This window comes from Lycorma delicatula, chromosome 5 (assembly GCF_047948215.1).
Source record: "Lycorma delicatula isolate Av1 chromosome 5, ASM4794821v1, whole genome shotgun sequence".
NCBI lineage: Eukaryota > Metazoa > Arthropoda > Insecta > Hemiptera > Fulgoridae > Lycorma > Lycorma delicatula.
Window position 1 is genome coordinate 28,841,233 of NC_134459.1, and position 21,642 is coordinate 28,862,874.

A 21,642-nucleotide genomic window follows, 5' to 3' on the forward strand; every position below is an offset into this window, starting at 1 on the left:
ATTCCTATTTATTTTAATACAATAGTTGAAGGTTTTATTATTATTTAAGACCTTGTTTAAGGTGTGTCAGATACATTAACCTTCTGCAATAGGATGTACATTCGAAACACATTTTTGGCTATCAATCATCTATGGATAAAAAAGAATTTAATTTTTTTTAAATAGTGTATAATTCAGAATTTTACCTGTTTTTACTACACTTACACTGTCTGGTAGGTTTTAATGTATCTAATAGATAATAATACAGTTTTTAATAATTATTTTAATTAACAATTTATATTATTAAAGAAATATAAGTAATATTAATTAGTGTACCAATCATTATTTTAACAAAATTAGTTACAATGATTATTAAATTATTATATCAACCAATCCATACATATAGAGTTATATTTCATGCGATATCATTCACAATATGGTAATTATCAGATATTTGCAGAAAGGCTATGAGTGAAATGCAGTAGGTAGTCAATATGAAAATCATTATAGTATTAAAAAAGTCAGGTCAAAGGTATCTGGAATAATTATGTAAATATGATCCATGATCATTTTGGAATGGGCACTCTATTGAAAAATGTCAAAACTAATAACTCTAGGTTACATCACGTACGTCACTGCACGTTTATTATCAACAATTATTTTATTCTGTGAAAATTATATTTAGCTACATTTTTTCTGCAATGGTTAGAGATGAGATGATACTATTTTGAAATATGAACTCTTACAATGATTAACTGAACTAAATTCTTGTAATAAACTATTTTTTGTTTCCTACGAGTAAAGTTCAATATTTGTAAGGGCTATTTTATTTCAAGGTCAGGCCCGCATACTGTCGATAGACTTAAACGATATCGCAGTAAGGGAAAAAAGACGCTATCTCTACATATCTCTAAAATTACAATGTTGCAGCGATTTTTGCCGCCTAATAAAGAACCAAAACAGTTCTTTAAGAATTACTTATAGGTTAGGACTGTCAAGTCGGCTCAGCTACTATTTTATAAACTATGGAAACTCGTAGATCAGACACTTTTCAGATCTAATCTATTAAATGCTGATAACCTGGCAACTTCGACTCTCTCGGCAGCCGAATTACTAAGCGGGCCTTTTCAAGACCGCCAGTGTCTTTCTCCAGTGACGTGCTATCTAAATAATATCCATTTCTATTGTATTTTAGTAGACACTGCACATTCACTTCGATGTTTACATGATAAAAAGCAAAAATCTTTTTCATGACCCTTTTTTCGTGAATTAGACTTTTAGCGACGTATTTTGTCCGTTTGCCTTAGGATATCCAAAAACAAGAACCATTTTCGTGCGTCTGATTTTTATAATTTAGGTTTATTTTTTATTGGCTTTAAGTTAAAACAAATTTTATAGGAAAATGTAATGTTTTTTCTCCCAAAAAGCAGTATCGGAACAGCTTTCCGGCGAGTATCGATACCAATGCTTCGGTGCTTAAGAACAATAATTTATAAAGACATGAACATGTCATAAGAAAAATAATACTTGAAATTAAATTTTTGGTTCACGGTTTAGACTTTTAGAGGAATTTTAACGAATCATTAACGACTAGTTAGTCGTTTGTTCACCCGTATTCGCAGACAATTCTAAAACCAAACCAAATGGAATACAAATTCTCAAAGAACAAAAAAAATTCAAAAATCTACATTTTCACTATTTACAAACATTTCCACGAGTTGAGTGTAATGCCATCTATCGGTAAAGTATAAAATGAGAGTTTTCCCTCGATAAGGCGTTCTTGAGACAGACAGCTAATTGTTTATATTTGATTTGTGGTTATGATGTTTTCAAAGTTATAAAAAGTTTCATTGCGTTTACAATTCGTTATTTATATTGTTACTAACAGTTTATGTAGTTCATCTTTTATGTGCTGGATGATATAATTTAGTTGAAATGTGATTAAATTTTTTAATCGAGATGTTTATTAATTTTCGCTCCATTTATCGACGGTAAGATTTGACAGTGTAAATGGAAGAGTCAACCGAAGGTTATCTTTTACCAGTTCAGTTTTATGGACCTTGTGTTTCCAAAAAAATAAAAACACTCATAAAAAAAGAGCATAATACATTTCCCTTTGTTGAGGATTCTAAACCTGTCCCTTTTGAACTTCAACGACTTCTAGGGCCTACTTCAATATGGAAAGTGTTTAAAAAACAAGCTGAAGCATTAACTTTTGTTAAAGATAAAAAGTGCGGTTTAATGACATTTGTATTTCAACAGACTAATGGTGAACGATTGTTTTTAGCTGCTCATCCCAGGTGGTTGTGGTATTATGATTCTAAGAAAGATGTCCGTTATCGGTGTTCATATGAGGTAATACCCGAGTATACAGTCTGCAAATTATATTTTGATCTTGAGTTTGAAATTGGCGTTAAACAGTATAAAGACGGAATAAAAATGGTTGATACATTTATTAGTATAATCTGTTATTTTATTGAAATTATCTTTGATATAAAAATAGATAAAAGATTTATCATTGATTTAGATTCTACTACAAATTCAAAATTTAGTCGTCATCTCATTTTTAATTTACCCAATGCTGCTTTTTGTGATAATTATAATGTTGGAAATTTTGTTAAATATGTTTGTAAAAATATAAAGAGTTGTATAGAACAACTTGACAAAGATTCTAATTATTGTTGTGATTTTATGAAAGAATGCTGTTTATCAGGGTCTTCTATAATGGAATTATTGATCATGGATTCTAAAGGTAAACTTTTACTTTTCTGTGATGAAGGTGTTTATACAAAAAATAGACATTTTAGAGTATTTAAGTCAACCAAACTTGGAAGAAAGGCCCCACTTATTTTAAGTAATGAAAATATATATCAACCAGATAAAACATTAAGTAATTTTGATGAGCAAATTTTCTTAGATTCACTTATTTCATATGTTCCTAATGACAGTTTGAGAATACTGAAGTTTAATGATTGCATGGATAAAAATAATTCATTCTCTTTGAACAAAACAGTCAAACAGATGCCAGCGTGTGAAAATTGTAACATATCTCCTTTCCCAAAAATTGATCAATTTATTCAAAAACTTGTTGAACCTGGCCATATTTGGCGTAGCAATTTTTTTCAGACATCTAATACTGTTGTGTATGATATTGTTGGTAATAGGTATTGTGGTAACATTGATCGACAGCATCGCAGCAACAATATAAAATTGGTTGTAGATATAAACGCTCGATGTTTTTATCAAAAGTGTTATGATCCTGATTGTTCTACATATCGTTCTGAGTCGCGTAGTCTTCCATCAGAAATTCAGTTTCATCTAGATGATGAATTTGATGTTGATGTTTTAAGTAATAATATTTCATTTGAAACAGATGTCTTAAATTACAATAATATGAATGACACAGAACTTGCTGAAGTTGTTAATGTTGTTGAAGAGATTTTATGTGAAACTGTTGATGATAGTAAGGTTACTAACTTTCCTGAAGAAAAGAATGAAAAATTTGTAGATTTGGTTTAGAACAGTTCAAAAATATCAGTAGGTAAATGATTATAGAGATTTGATTAGTGCTTAGTAGAACTGTTTGTACATACAAAGTGTTATTTACGCAGCTATTAGGTTTATTACAAGATCAAAGTATTGTTGCCTGCAGAATGAACTTATGATGAAGTGATGTATTATTTGATTTATATCTAAATATGAGTTACCGTGAAAATTAACAATTTGTTACCTATAGATTTAGAACTTTTGTTAATTAATATATAATTATCTAATTTTTATGTATATTTTTTTATACTTTGTGGCCCTAGCTAGGATTTTTTCATTAACAGTAGCGTTTCTGAAACTGTAAGATGTTAAAATATCTCATTTTAGACATGTAGTTGTTAGTTAATACTTCTTACACTTCTACTTTCTGCTGTAAATTCATTCATACTCCAACTCTTATATTTCTTTTTAAAAATAGAATATTTAGTGCAGTCAATAGGGGAAACACTAAAAATTGAATTATATGAATATCCCATTATAAAGTACTTATTTTTTTAAAATAATTTATGCCAGTAAGAAAGTAATGTTGGTGTTGTAGATGAAACAATTATATTTTCTTATTAAAAAGTACAAGATTAAACAAATAAAAAGATTAAAAGTACAAGATTATATTTACATTTTATATAAATATAATTTATATTTATAAAATGTCTTGTGTAATGGATTTGAACACAGAATTTTCTGGATGAGTTGGCACTTATGCAGTGTCACACTTTTCTTATACGTATGTGGTTTGTAAACACTCAACTCATATGTATAAATGAGATGTTCAGCGCCAACCTTACACAATAAAGTCTCAGTCAATAGATTATTGAACAGAAATATTATAGGGGTTCAATACTTGCAGAGGTTCTCATTCAAAAAAACTCCATTGTTTACAATTTTAAAACCATTCTTTACTGATAAAACTGAATGAAGTGATCCGAAATTATTCTACAAAATTTGAATTTCACTACGTGTGACCTAGATTTGTTGGTATTGTGAATTGTTGAACATGACACACAAATATCCTAAAAGTTTTACAGCTTTATGTATCCTTCAAAATATTAGCAATTTAAATAGTTATAATCTTTAAATTTGTTTTAATGCTCCAGTTAAAAATAATGTTAAAAAGGTGAGTGGATTAAGTTCTTATTGGGCTAGGATTGTTTAATCCTAATTACATTTATTATTATTTACAGAAATACTAGAGAATTGATGTCACGTGCATTCAAAAGTTAGTAAGTTTGATGAATAAAGGTGGTAACAGTCTGTAATACATTCTTCCACTACGGCCATAGTGGTTGTATTTCAATTTACCCTCTTTTATTGCAATGGCTCTGTTTATAGAACCACAGGTAGATATTTATGAACTAATATTTGATCTTTGTTGTAAAACCCACTTAAAAATTAAAAACTTTCCCTATAAACTATAATATTAAAAAATTAGCTTGCTTTATTATTCTTGGAAAACTGAAATATTACCTGTTCTTACTCTCGATTACACATCCATACTTAAGCAGTAATATCTTAAAATAAATTTTTTCATTGTTGAAATAGAAAGCATTTTCTTCTACATGTTCAGCCTAAATAATTGTAGATTATAACAGATTAAGAACAAAACTTACTGAGAATAATAGGCTCTTAGCAGTTTTGATTCCAGTCATGTTATAATGCAATTTTGATGATGTAGCCCTCACATTGAAACTCATTTTTGTGAAGATTTATCATACTTTTAAAAATGGAAGAATGATCTCTGCACCCACTTACACTTTACTCAAATTCAAACTAGCTGAGTTCCCATTCATCCTAGAATATAGTTTTGACGGTCTAAATAATCATCTGTTGTTGTTTTCTACTGAAATTGCCAAAAATGAATATAATTTTTTTTAAATTCTTTTTAGATGTATCTTAAGTACTATTTATTTGTCAATTAAATATTTTTTAAATTTATTTGTTGATTTATTTATTATTTTATGGAATGTACTTTTCTATAGTGTCTAATAATGATGATTGTATAATATTCAACATGACAATTTAATTTTAGATTTTGAGTAAAATTTTTATTTACGTTTTTTGGATGTAATCTTGTTTTCTAATTTATTAGTAGCAATATACCCTTGCAGATTAAAACAGAAATATACCTGCATTTTAAATGATACAATTGCTTATTCACAAAGATAAGTTATTGCATTACTTACTGATGTGTTAAGAACTATTATTTATTGTTCATGTTGCCACTCTTGCTGAAGCACAATTAAAATTATTGTATTGTTATTTTTATTTCATTGATGACAAATCAATACTTGTAGTACGGGAAATGCTAAACCCGATTGATGTTTAACCAAAAATAAGGGGTTTTTTATGATTATCTTAATTAAAATATCTGTTATAACATTTAGTGATTTATTAACATATGGGTCATATTTTATTGGCTGAAATGAAACAAAGCTAAAGTTGCCATGTAGTATCTAATCTGAAAGTATAGTAATACAAGGTTGTGCAGATGCGAAATAATGCCTACATTGGTTCATGTTCACATCTACATAATGAATAGGTATCTAAAAAATCGAATGTCGACATCACATGACTTCCTTCTACGCATTTTAAATTACATATACACATTTTTTGCTGCACTTCTTTTAAACTTATTTCATTTGAAAGTGACATACGATCCTCCAATTCTTTAATAAAGTTGACAGTTACACAATTGCTAAAATATTTATACAATTATTAATTCAACAATCTTACCTAAAATATTAGGATAGAATTAAAAGTCCCTTTATTACTCTTTAAATAAATGCATGTTTTATATCCACCTAATACTATGTTTTTTTAAACTTATTATGATGTAACTATCAACAAAATGAAAAAAAAACAAATAATCTGATATGGATACCACATGATTTACTGGTATGCCTATTAAATTACATATACTCATTTTTTTTAAATGACAAAGTTCATAAAATTTTATTTCAGTAAAGTTATTACTGAAATAATAAAAAAATCAGAAGTTATCTGATTTTTTTATTGTTATTGAATTATTATTTACTGTAACATTTTTTTTTTTATAGAGGTTTATAATTAATAAATCAGTATATTTAAATTTAAAAAAAAAATTTAAAAAAAGGAGATGAAGTCTGATTTGAACCGATGTGCCTTCTCCTTATAAGATCCAAATATTTCTTGAATTAAAATTTTATTTGGCTATAACTCTGGAACCAATGAAAATAAGTACCACTATGATATATCGTTGAAAAGCTCTTAATTAAATAGGCTTACGTAATGAAAAGCCTAAAATCCAAATTTTTTTTTGAACACTCTTTGTTCAGTCAATTGTAATCAAAAGGGGAGGTGCACAACTAGATATTACAACAGTCCTAAACCCAAAATTTCAGCATCCTATGTTTAATTGTTATTGAATAATGTGAGATACATTCGTACATTTATATATACATATGTATGTACAGACATCACGTCGAAACTAGTCAAAATAGAATCAGGAATGGTCAAAATGAATATTTCCGTTGAAATCTGAAAACTGACACTTTTCCCAATGGCAATACTTCCTTTACTTCATACAAGGAAGTAAAAGTAAGTAATTTTAGTTAAAATAATAATTATACTGTTAATGATTGTTTTTCATAGTCTTTATAATTTATAGTGCTTGTAAATTACAATCTATGAGCTAATTTTGCATTGTCAGCATAATAATCCAAAATTTTACTAAATATTTCTGAATTATTGATACTTGGCATATGAATCCATCATGTATCATGTTTATTGTATTAGTGTGGTAACATTAGAAAGCAGCATTTTGAAGGTGTTTGTAAACATGTTTTTATGTGGTAGCGGGGTGGTTGGCAGGCTCCGATTTTCTTGAATTATATAAGGAATTGGCATCCCCAGAGAGATCAACTGGCACATCTCTCTATGTGTTCACATGAAGTTTCTACAATATTTTCACCTGTTAGCATTGTTCATTGTTTCTATAGCTCTTGACATTCTCATGAACCTAGTGTAGTGCAAGCTACACACATGGAACCTAAAATGGGGAGGAGGAATTAAGGATAATGGAAAGGAGTGGAGGGCAAGAAAACTTTACTTATCTGTGAAGTCTCCATCCGTATAAGACAAATAACATCACTTAAAAAATACTTCAAATTATCTTTTCTGATGCGGGTATCCATATGCAAGAAATCAGGTGATTAGAATTAATCAGGCAATATGTAATTTAAAATTTTGCTGTTATAGTAAACCTCTTGAATGCTTATTAATATTGAATACTTAAAAAATGTTATTTATTTCTTTAAACTTATAAATGAAATAAAGATGAGTGAGTTTCATATTGAAAGCAACAGTTTATTTTTCTGAACAATTAACAATTTTGGTTTTAAGTATCCTACTGTTTGTTTTTGTAGTATTAAAGTTAAAAAAGTTTAATAAAAATATTATTTATAAAAAAATTGTTTTCTGAAGTTATGAAATTAAGGCTGTTCTAAAAAAATACCTTTTATTTTTTATTGATATTTTTCATGAATACAAATGTAAAGATTTTTTTTTTAAATAATAAAAAATACATTTTTGTAACTGAGAAAGTGAAAATGTAAAAATACTTTGAATGAGATAATTCAAATATGTAAATGAATAAATAAATCTACAAGATTTATTGCCTTTAACTATAGAATCCATTTTTCTAGGGGTTGCTAAAATGTGGTGTTCATATGAGGTAATAGCCGAGTATACAGTCTGCAAATTATATTTTGATCTTGAGTTTGAAATTGGTGTTAAACAGTATAAGGACGAAATAAAAATGGTTGATACATTTATTAGTGTAATTGTTATTTTATTGAAACTATCTTTGATATAAAAATAGATAAAAGAATTATCATTGATTTAGATTCTACTACAAATTCAAAATTTAGTCGTCATCTCATTTTTAATTTACCTAATGCTGCTTTTCGTGATAATTATAATGTTGGAAATTTTGTTAAATATGTTTGTAAAAATATGAAGAGTTGTATAGAATAACTTGACAAAGATTCTAATTATTGTTGTGATTTTATGAAAGAATGCTGTTTATCAGGGTCTTCTATAATGGAATTATTGATCATGGATTCTAAAGGTAAACTTTTACTTTTCTGTGAAGCATTTTGAAGGTGTTTGTAAACATGTTTTTATGTGATAGCGGGGTGGTTGGCAGGCTCCGATTTTCTTGAATTATATAAGGAATTGGCATCCCCAGAGAGATCAACTGGCACATCTCTCTATCTGTTCACATGAAGTTTCTACAATATTTTCACAATTTTTACAATATCGCTGAATGGCTGTTCTTGATGTTGCTGTCACTGTTACCAAGGCACAGACCACCAAGGTGCTGCTTTAAATGGTAGTCAAGTGGTAGTCACTGGCTTAGTACTGTATGGTGGGAAATCAATTTGATTTGAAGCTATGTGTGAGAGAGGGGGGATTACACATCCCCCCTCCAACTTGAGGCTGTGCTTTTTCTGCTTGTGTCTATTTCATGTGATTAGAACACTGATGGCAGCCTCGCAATCCCCCCAAACCCTTCCAGGATAAACATATGTCTGGATGATTTTAAAATTAAAGATTTTTCAAAGAACAGTCTTCATTTCAGCTTCTAATTTCACGAAAGTGTTAACAAAAGGCGACTGCCACTCCCCAACACTCGTGAACATGATGTAAATAATACTCTAAGATCCAAACTTCTTTTTTCACCTCAAGAAGACAAATGAGAGCAACGAATGAGGTAGAAAAGCCCAGCAGTCGTCAGCCAGAAGAGAGAAGTGGCCTGCCCATGATGCCCATTTCAGGGCCACAGGACAATACAAGGTTTATGGTCTGTAATTTATTTACAGCTGGTTTATGGAAAGGCAGGCTTAAGAAGAAAAGAACAAAGAATGATAAGAGGCCCACCGACACGGGCTGGAGTTCGGCTGACCGAGCTCAGCTGAGATGTAGCAGCATGACAGCCAGAGGGAAGAAAGTCCTGTAACTTCACCTCACCAAACACCCAACATCCTTTCCAAAACTTACAATTTTGTACCGATCCGTACATGTGACTCCCTTTGGAGAGAGGAACGGATTGCTTCCTCCAAACACTAGGGCCCCGAAAGGCATATTCCTGTTAGGCCGGAAGGTGCTAGCACTGAAAGGACTTCAAGGGAATGAAGTGGAATCACGCAGGGAGAACAAAGCTTATATGCACCTAGTCTCCCGTGATCAGCCCCGGTCAATTATCCCCACTGGTCTAAAGGACCAGAACACAAACAACAATTCCATCCGTAAATAAAAACACAACAATCTATATAACTGCCACTAAATAAATAATGACCCACCCGATAAACGAATGACATCAGCAAGGGACATTTGTCCATGTTCTGCAATTTGCAGGAAGTTAATAAAATCTCCCGCCATCTTTCCATTCCGTTCCTTCTGTTTTGGATTGCATGACTCAGTTTAATCATTCTCAAAATATGACTCATTATTTATCACTTCATCCCAAGGCAAAAAATCAACAACCAATGGCCCTTGTCTATCACAAAACACAGTGCACATGATTTTCAGGGCTGACATTGTTTGCTTGAATTTCACTTTCTTGGGAGATGTTGAGAGAATTAAGTTAAAGAAGTTTAAACTAGAATTCTATACAGAAGAATTGAGAGGAGAGTGGAAGAAGTGTTAGGAGAAGACCGATTTGGTTTCAGGAAAAGTATAGGGACAAGGGAAGCAATTTTAGGCCTCAGATTAATAGTAGAAGGAAGATTAAAGAAAAACAAACCGACATACTTGGCGTTTATAGATAACTTACACTGGAATAAAATGTTCAGCATTTTAAAAAAATTAGGGTTCAAATACAGAGATAGAAGAACAATTGCTAACATGTACAGGAACCAAACAGCAACAGTAACAATTGAAGAACATAAGAAAGAAGCTGTAATAAGAAAGGGAGTCCGACAAGGATGTTCTTTGTCACCGTTACTTTTTAATCTTTACATGGAACTAGCAGTTAATGATGTTAAAGAACAATTTAGATTCGGAGCAACAGTACAAGGTGAAAAGATAAAGATGCTACGATTTGCCGATGATATAGTAATTCTAGCCGAGAGTAAAAAGGATTTAGAAGAAACAATGAACGGCATAGATGAAGTCCTACGCAAGAACTATCGCGTGAAAATAAACAAGATCAAAACAAAAGTAATGAAATGTAGTAGAAATAATAATCGGAGTATCTGAGAAGAAAAGATTAGAAGCTTTTGAAATGCGGTGCTATAGGAGAATGTTAAAAATCAGACGGGTGGATAAAGTTACAAATGAAGAGGTATTGCGGCAAATAGATGAAGAAAGAAGCGTTTGGAAAAATATAGTTAAAAGAAGAGACAGACTTATAGGCCACATACTAAGGCATCCTGGAATAGTCGCCTTAATATTGGAAGGACAGGTAGAAGGAAAAAATTGTGTAGGCAGGCCACGTTTGGAATATGTAAAACGAATTGTTAGGGATGTAGGATGTAGAGGGTGTACTGAAATGAAACGACTAGCACTAGATAGGGAATCTTGGATAGCTGCATCAAACCAGTCAAAAGACTGATGAGAAAAAAAAAGGGAGATGTTGAGTGTCTCCATTTCATGGACTCAATTTTGATTCTTGTGTAATGTTAGAACCCATGTCTCGTCGCCAGTAGCAATTTGGCTTAAAAACAGATAGTTTTCATTTTTGTATTTTATGAGAAAATTCAAAGCACTGTCACCCCCTCTGTGCCATATTGTGTATGTACAGCCTTCTTTAAATGCCCTAACCCATTTTTCCCCATTCCATCAAACACAGCATTATCCCCATATACTTCACTAATCTGTCAATGAATTTTGGATGCTTTCATACCTCTTTGATTTAAGAAACAAATCACAAATGTATTTCACAATCAGTGGCGTTGTCTATAATCATAGGCATTTTAGGAAATTAAAAAGACCAACAATCAAGTTATGGCATCTGTAGCAAGCCAATAGATGTAGTTGAATAACTACAGTGCTAATGCATGTAAAGGCAACAGCTGCATTGCAGCAAACATATATCAAAATGGTATGTACTTAAAAAAAAAAACTTACCTCATAAAATCATCTATTTCTGATTAAAAGTAAAAAAAAAGGAGTTAATAGGTATGCAATGATTCCTTGCATCGAATTAACTTGATAGCCATCACAACAAATTACCGTACCAGAAAACTTTGTATACACTGGCCTAATATCTGAAATTTTGTAGACAAATGGGTTCAATGATTTATGGCCACTTCAAAATTTATTCTTACGAAAATAATTGTAATTTAACTTATATATGGCAAATTTTTCCAAATTCAGATGATACAAAAATCACTTGTGAGCAACATTTTTTTGAAAATCATAAAATAATTTATTTGAAACCAAAATTTGAATAATGTCCATAAAATAGTGAATAAACTAAAATTAGATAGTGGGAAACTTACTTTAGAAAAGATAAAATATAATAACATTCATCTTCCTCTACTACAGGTAAGAAAGATATTGCACTGTTTCCCAAAGAAAGTAGAAAATTGATTTGTAGTTGTATACTATTTGCACACTTTCTTAGACTATGATGTATTTCGTAAAGCATCAGAAGTGCAAATGAAACTAGAATGAGTTGGTTTTTCTGAGAATAATGATGTTCAACGTGCAGATAATCCTTCAGAAAGTCAGGAAAAATTGGAAGGATGAATATCAATGGCATTTCAGCCATCGGCAGCTTCTTCAATAAATGAAGTTAAAAATTCACAAACTAATCATCAATGGAGTTCTGAAAAGCCACCTGGTAGAGCTGAACTTAGTTTGAAACCAGGTTTCATGTTAATGCACAGTGTTGTACTACTGACGACAAAATTATTTGAAGTGTTCATATTTATAAATCCCTTATAGAAATTAATGGAAAATAAATTTCTTACAAAATAACTTAACCATTTTTTTCTCTCTGAAATATTCGTCTACCTACAAGATACCAAATAATTTTTCAATATGATTGAGCACCCACACATTTTTAAGAGGTTAGAAATAAACAATAAAGGGCTCAATCAATTAATTAGAAATGGTGGATCAATTAACTGGTCTTAAATGTCACCTGACCTACACCAGGATTTCTTGTGAGGTTACATCAAAACTTCAAAAACAAACAAAAACATTAATACAAGAGAACGTGGTGATGATGTAATACAATATTGTATATCCGGATTTTGCAATTCCTGAGAGTCATAGTTTAAAATGTACACTATCAGCTTAAATACCCAGTCTAGCATGTACTGTACAGACTATAGTCTATTGAATGAGCAACATTTTATATAATTTTTTTTATACATTAATGCTTGCTATGTACATGAAGCAAGCAGTTAACTTATAACTGCATAAGGCAAACTAACTGCTCAGCACAAATCAATTTCTCATGAAATAAGGTTAATTTACATTTTCTGCTAATAGTTTGTGTAACAAAAATACTAAAATGACTAAGCTCAAACTATTATTATGTAACATGAAAATTAACATTTTTATAACAATAAATTTATTCCTTTCTCTGGTTAAGCTACACTGTGGTTATTAATCACCTCATACATAAATAATTCTCAAGCTTGTGTTAGCAAGCTTGAGAATTATATATTTCAGTATAATTAATAATGGTGTTTTTTTTCTCTTTTTTTGGCAGCTTAGAATAATTACAGTTAATATAGGTATTTAAATTTTATATACATTTTTAATTATTTTTAAAGTTCTTTAAGTTTATTTTATAAAAGTTAAAGCCAGATGCAAAATACTCCATATCCAAACTCTAAAATGATGGTGGAAATAGCAGGTTATGAAGACTTCTTCTCTACCACTTGAATCTGAAGCCCATGGAACTTGTACAGATGGATATGAAGAACTGGACTGCATATCATAATACAATATTGAAAATTTAAAAATGTAAAAAAGGGAAAAACTGAACAGGAATACAAAAAAAATGAAGATCATAATAATGTTAGATTAATTCAAAATTGGAAAATGATACCAATGAAAGTGATATAATCTTCAGATGAAGACCAGTGTTTTGAAATGGCTAAACCATTATTTGATAATAAAAAATAATTAGTAAAAAATTACTACATTTAAGGATGAAAATAAGATTAAAAACTGTAGTGTAAACCATCATAAAATTAGATGTTACCAATGCAGCTTCATTTGTAGATCAGAGTTAGTTTTTAAATAAGTTGCAAAATTTTAAAACTGCATGTGCAGTTTTTACATTTTGCAACTTCGTACCCCCCCCCCCCCACACACTAGAACTAATGATATAAAAAATAATATATATATATACTTATTGAAGTTAATTTAAGATTCATATTATTTCTCTGTTATGTTAAATTATATTTTAAATTCTGTTAATATAAAACCACCTAGTACAGAATTTTGAGATAAGATATAACTTGCATTAATTTTATGAAGAAAGTACTTTTGCAAGATCCTGCAATATTTAGACACCAATAACATCGCAAACATTACTAAAACTTACAATAAATAAATTTAAACCAGAGTATAAACCTAAAATATTATAAAAAAAATTAAGTAAATGATTATTGGAAATTTATAATTAAAGTATAATGACTGTGATGGAATATAGGAAAAACAAATAGATCCTTTAAAACTAGATTTCTTGAACATTATAGAAATGAAAAAAATAAAATAAATTATGTTTATCTAATATGGTAGACCATCTAATAAACAATAAACATTCTATTTCTGATATCAACACAAATTTAGATATTAAAAATTAATAAAGATGACATAAAATTAAGTATATCACGAAAATATTACGTAAGAGGTGCAGTTCAAAAGTAAGGGCCAATGAGTTATAAATAGCAACTGACAACACTGATTGGTTTGTGCATACAAAGTAGCTTTAAATGGTCTGTTGGATATATAACCACAACATTGCCTCAGTTCATTGTTGTTTGCCTTTGCGAGACAATGTATTAAAATGAATGTGATAACAAATCCTGCTGGTTGTGAAGTTTGATCAATCATTACAAGGGTCATTCAATAATTAAACAGACAAATATCTGTAAATGACAAAATAATGGTTTGCAGGCAAATAGCAAAAATGATTTATTACATAAATATAATTTTTTTGTCTACTTTTCCACATAATCCCCACCAACTTCTTTGGACTTGTCCCATCCTTCTATGAGTCTTATCCCCTCGATGAAGAATTCTTATCTTGATCTTGCAGCCAGTTTTGTATTTTTTCTTTATCTCTTCGTTGTTGTTGAACTGATACCACGCAAAGGTTCTTTCATCAGACCAAACAAAAAAAATCCTAAAAGACAAGGTCAGGGCTATAAGGAGGATGAGGTAGAAACTTCCAACCCACTTTGCTAATAGTTTTCAGTATCAGTTGTGTCATATGAGATAAAGCATTATCTAGAAGAAGCACGTCTTTCCTCTGTCATCCTGGACATTTCCTCTTCAATCATGGCTGAGTAGTACAGGCTGTGGTAGTGCGTTGCTCCTCCAAATAATCACAGAAAATCAGACCATAGGCACTCCTAAATGTGGTTAATGTGACCTTACCAGCCGTGTTGTGTTTGGAATTTCTTACAGACAGGTGATGCTTTGATGCTTAGACTCCGGCTCAAAATGATATATCCAAGATTCATCACAGGTTAAAATCCTGTCCAAAAATGTGTCATCTCTCAGCTTTGTGATGAACGGTAAGCTCTCTTGGAACATACCTCGCACAAGTTTTATGGTAGTTCAGTTTGTTTTGAAAAATGGAATGAGTTGGGCCAACACCTGTGGGTAGGTGATTCAGTTCCTTTGACGACTATTAGTTTTCAGTCTTGCTTGAGACTAGAGATGTGTTTTGTTATTTTTAGTAATTGTTAAACCAATGGGAATGTTCGCATCGGTGGCATCCTAAGATGTTACATGCCGAGGTTTATAAGATGAAAACCCATCAGGGCTAGGTGCAGAGCGGGTGGTTGGAGGGTATCTTCCCCTAGGGGATCAAGATGTGCCAACACTTAACCAACATTTTTCAGCAATTTGTTCAACTGTAAGTTATCGGTCTTGGATACGTGAATCAATGCAAGAATCTAAAGCCGAGGTCGACACTGTTACTGGACAACCAGCACCACTTTTAAAATTTTCCACCCATCCATAAAAACTCGCACGGTTCATGCAGCTGCTGCCGTATTGTTTGTTCATCTGAGAGAATATTTCAGACGGTTTTACACTTTCCGAAAGTAAAAATCGGATCACAGAAGGCTGTTCTTCAAAGTACTTTCTTCGAGCAGACAGGCCATCATAACTAAGACTTTAAAGGTTCTGTTAATGTAAATATTAATCAAACAGCTGACTAACACTCTTTGCAAGGCTGCCAACTAACAAAAGTTTCAATTGCCTGCTTTAAGCATTTCCTACACTAAAAATGTTTGTATGTTTAATTATTGAATGGCCCTTGTAGATTTTTAAATGCAAGAGAATATAATGCTGTTGAAATTCACCATAAATTGTGTGAAACATATGGGCTTACCGCAATGAATGAAGGAAAAGCAAGGTAATGGTGTCATGAGTTTAAGGAAGGCTTTTTTTATGTGTTAAAAACTTTTTCTCATTAATGTCAGCAGCACAAGACCATCTTTAATCATATGATACCCCACTTAGCAGTGAAATCAAACCAAAAAAACTCAATCTGTGTCAGTTAAACTTCCACACATAAAACTACCCACATTCAGCAGAAATTATGATGAATGGGTGTCATTTCATGATATGTTTGTGTCATTCTTTCATTCTAAAGAAATGTCAGAAATTCATAAATTTTATTACCTCCAATGGTTCTTTAAAGGGTGAAGAAGCTAAAATTTTATCATCTTTAGAAAGTTCAATAAAAAATTATGGGGTTGTTTGAAAACTTTTACAGGCCAGATATGGCAATAAAAGGTTCTTAATTAATAAACATCTAACTGCACTATTCAACCTCTCTAAAAATGATAAGAGAAAATTTTTTGTCATTAAGAAAGCTTTTAGACAGTGCATTAGAACACATACGTGATCTAGCAGGATTAGGACATCTAACTCAGCAATGGGATACACTCTTTAATTCATGTAATTACCACCAAATTAGATTAGGCTACTTTACGCGAATGGGAAAATTCCTTAGAAATAAATCAATTGCCAACAACAGAACAAAACAAATTTTGTTGGGGCCCAAAGAGAGCTGATTCAGCTAGCAGAATTATTCAGAACTAAAAATTTTCATATAAGTGTTGCAGAAGTTTCATCCATTGAAGGGATCCAAATGGCACTTTCAACCTCCCAGTGTTCCAAACTTTGGCAGACTCTGGGAATCATCAGTCAAACTTTTTAAGAGTCACATGAAAACTGTAATCAGTACTAACAGTCTGACAATAGTTAGTTTACCACTCTACTGACTCAAATTGAGGCATGTGTAAATTCCTAATCCTTAATTCCAATATCGACGACCCTTCTGATCTTCTTCCTCTAACACCAGCACATTTCCTAATAGATGATATCTTTACCAGTTTTCCAGAACCAAATTTGCAACCCTTTCCTGTAAACATACTTAATCACCGGCAACAAATTCAGCACTTCTGGTCTCGTTGGTCCAATGAATACCTAACAATCTTCAGCAACAATCAACATGGAAAACTCTACTCCAGATCTGCAAGACAATTTGGTCATCATCAAAGAGGACAACCTCCGTCCCTCCACTCTAATGGAAAATGGCTTGTGTCATCAATATACATCCTGGAAACTATGGAAAAGTGCATGTGGTGATACTTAAAACTTCGACCAGAACATTAAAAAATTAATTTCAAAAATATGTCCATTACCAAAATAATACATTCATTGTTACATAATTATATTCTTGTATTATGTCATATCTTCCTTTGTTTTTTTTTTTAATTTTATATATTTAAAACGTATATGCAGTCTCCTGTATTATTGACACTTATGTAATTCATTTTTTTTTTGAAGGTGTTCCTTCAAGGTGGGAGGGGCATGTTGGATATTTTTCTGTATGTGCAGGCATGTGATGCATGTCTGTGTTATGTAGTGTGGAGGAATTCTCCCACTTCCTTTTCATATGGTGTTGCTCACTCAGTTGGGTTCATGAAGTGGACATGATATCAGTCAGTTATGTTTTATCACAAGTTTTTCTTTTAGTGTACTGGTATTCAATTACGATCACTGTCAATCTAATACAATAAAGGTGTCATAATTTTTAGTTACAATCAAATTGTGTAATTTTATTGTACAGTCCACTTAACCATTTTATAATCAGCATCCAAAAATGAAGTGCTGAAAATTTCAGTGCAAAAGCGGGTACAATCTTAGTAGGAGGAATTTTATGCAGTGCGTTTGAAAAAGCTTGTTTCATGACATCAAACATATATGGGATTAAATTATGATTACGTAGAAAAATAAATATCTAAATATTTGAAATGATTAATAATCATTTTTTCAACTGTTCTCATTTTGCTACCGATTGGCCCTTACTTTTGAACTGCGCCTCGTATATAAATACAAACAAAATTTCAATTTGATAAACCATCAGACAGTGTCAAATTAAGGTAAGATATGTCTATTTCAATATTTTGTACTGTGGTTTATATATTAATAGAATTTAAAAAATAAATTAATATATATATATATATATATATATATATATCTTTTGATTAATGTTTTGATTAATGTTATATATATATATTTTGATTAATGTTTCTATTATTTTTTGATATTATTGGTCACATGATGGAACCAGGCAACAAGAAATGCTAGTAGTGAGGAGGAAGAAAAGAGGTGAAGGAAAAACAAAAAATGAACCATTTGAATGGCCTCATATTTTGGAAAACACACCACAGAACGTAGAGCAGTAGCCTTAAGTTAAATTTTAATTCTTAAAAGATGGAGTCACCTTGCACAAAAGAAACTATTAAAAAAAGAAAAGAAAAAAATAAAGGTGCTTTAATAATTTTATATACTTTAGTACATCTCAAAACTTATTAAAAATAAATTTTACTACTATGTTAATAAAACCTCACTTTTACAATATATTGATAGCTTAATGATTTTATTTTACGATTCCAACAATCCACGTTTTGTTTAATACAAGGGTCCTGCAGTCCATATTAATTTGAATTCACAAAACTGTACTTGGTGTGTTTTGTTTTAAATAAATGACAAATTTCACTTAGAATTATTTTCAGTTAACTTATGTCAATTATTTCATAACTGAATTCTCTATATATTCTGTTTTAAAATTATATTTGTTCATTGGCTATTTAACAAAATAAATTTATACCTTACCAAAATATTGGTTTTTAGACCCATTTATTATAATTTCCTCAGAAACTGTTACAGACACAGTTCTAAAGCTTTTTTTATTTTTGAGCTTATTCAGTAGAGAATCAGCTTATTCAGTAGAGAATCATCTTACAGTTTGAGTGGAAATCAGGGCAAACGTTTAGCCAGTTAGGACTTGAAAACAAAGCACTTCTGGACATAATTCTATATTAGATTTTTTTCTTTGTTTTCGCTAGTACAACGTAACCTGAAATTATTTCTGTTTCTTCATGAAGCACCCTCACATAAGTACCTTTTTTCAATAAATTTAAATTAAAATAAGAAATGTAAAGCAATACTGCTTACTACCTTAATAATTAGATCAATACTGTGTATTAAATTTATCAAGTAAATAGTAAATAACATCATTTTTTATATTGCACAATTACACAATATGTATTACCAGCTAATTTTGATCAAAATTCAGCAGACTGTGTCTTCATCAAAAGTATAAATATTACAGATATATTTAATTTGACTAAACATTCATTTAATACATGCATTATAAAAAAAATTACCACTGGGTTGAGTCTAAATTTTTCTATATATAAATATCAGCAATTCAAAAGATTTATAATCTACAAAAAGATTTTTTTTATTTTTAAACAATCTGTTGGTTTTTTATTTTCCTTTTTTTCCCCTAAGTGCACAATGAGTAGTTGTTCAGTGCTCGGACACAAAGTTACTACAGTAATTGATTAAAATTTAAAAATTTTAATTTATCATAAAATTAAAAGGATGTGAACTGCCTAAGCATATGGTAAGTGTGAAATAACACCAAAATAAAAGCAATATTAAAATTTAACATAAAACTATAAAATTACGAACATAAAAAAAAAAAATAGTTTTAATCAAATGTTTGAATCCCGAGGCTCAGCCTTAAAAAATCATAGTACCTTAGACAACATCAATACGTTGTTGCCTAAGATAATTGGGTATTAGCATCTAATTTAGCCACAGTCCACAAAGATGTGTTGGACACATCTTGGCAGTCGCAGCGAACACAAGATGGGTGCACTGGTTTGATTCAAGAGGTGCCCATATAAGTAATATTAGTGTGCCCTATTCATAAACAGCAAATAATAACCTGTTGACAATCATTCCTGCATAAGGAGCTTCCTCCTGCAATAAGGAGTGACACAGTGTTCTAAACTGGATAGTTTACTGTTGATTGTAGCATTCCATTCACTTTGCTACTTACTCATCATGAACCCTCTTCAGGAAACAGATAAAACAAAAATTAAACAAATTGTTCAAAACAATGAGATTGGTGGCATTATTTTATTCAAAACAGGTCTCTTTTGCTGCACGATCAATGCATTCGTTGCCTGAAATTCCAATATGACTAGGGATCCATCAGAAGCTTACAGTTGTGTTATAGTTGTTATGATTTCAGAGATAACAGACAACATGGTATTTAGAATACATGTCACTAATCGCCTGCAAGGCACTAATGAAATCTGTAGCAGACAAGTATGTGCCTGAATGTTGGGCTAAATATATTTAAGGCTATGCTAATTGCATACAGCTATGCAATGAAAACACTGGCGATGCCGGGAAGGCCTAACATGTGTGTTCTATTGGCAACCACAAAAGCACAACAAACAGAATTATTGTGTGTAGAGCCATCTATATGAACTATAGCATCAGGATTCACGTTATTTACAATAGTAAAAAATCTTTCTTGTTCTTACAAGAAAGAATTATCTTTAATTGGATTTGTTTTCCTTTTTTTGATATTGACTGAAACTAAAGCAATAATCCATGAGGGAAGGCCATCAAGTGGGGGTACGCTAAGTAACAGGAGGTAACTGTATATCTACAGATAAGAAAAGCAGATGAGCTGTAACAGCTAGTGAAGCAGTAGATCTTGGTTGTTCCTCATATCAATTAACTAGCTGGTTGAAAAATATTGCATCAAAGGTAGGATGATTTGGTTGCACTTTATGCAATCTACATAGTAGCATATTATTTGGTTTTGTCTATTCCGAATAGATAGCTAACCACTGTCCACTAGACTTACCATGGGGCTTAAGCGAAACACACCTGCTGCCAAGACAGATAAATGAATGGAATCATTGGACATTTTTAGAGTGCTAGCCCAGGTGGACGAATCGGCCACACAGCCATAGTCTAAGTGGGAATGGACCAGAGCTCGGTAGAAGTGCAACATGCATACTCAATCAGCTCCCCAAAGAGTATTAGATAGAACTCTCAGCATGTCTAGCATTTTTAATCATTTTATTACCTTCAACTTCTTTAAATGTGTTATCTACGTTAGTTGTTGGTCAAACCACAATACTGAAAAATTAACCCACATGCTTGCTTCAACTGGTTCACCATGTAAAAACAGTTCAGAGTCAACATGTTCCTTTTAAGCATTCCGTTTTCTAGTGTAAAGTGTTTGGATACTGTCATTCCAACTTGAACTCAAAAGGACCAAAAACTGAGGAAATCATGACAAATACAAGATTCCCTTATATATCCTATTGATCATTGATCAGTTTATTTAGGATTCCTCTCCTCCAAGCATCTCATACACCTTTTGCATATAAAAAAATACAGCAACAAGGCATTGACAATGTAGGAAGGTGTTTTGAATGACAGATTCAAGAGAAACTACATCATTGATAGACGATCTACGTTGGCGAAAACTCCATTGTTCAGTGGGATAATTAGAATGTTCTTCTCAAGGTACCAAACTAGACGACGATT

General features: G+C 31.2%; 1 protein-coding gene across 1 annotated transcript; it reads left to right on the plus strand.

Annotated features, from left to right (window-relative positions):
* Positions 1-1,764: 1,764 nt before the first annotated feature.
* On the plus strand, positions 1,765-18,697 carry LOC142324835 (DNA-directed primase/polymerase protein-like). The gene is made up of 2 exons (XM_075365865.1): positions 1,765-4,639; positions 18,347-18,697. Exon 1 carries the CDS (start codon positions 1,990-1,992, stop codon positions 3,496-3,498), a length of 1,509 nt encoding a protein of 502 aa, XP_075221980.1. The 5' UTR covers positions 1,765-1,989; the 3' UTR covers positions 3,499-4,639; positions 18,347-18,697.
* Positions 18,698-21,642: the final 2,945 nt, after the last annotated feature.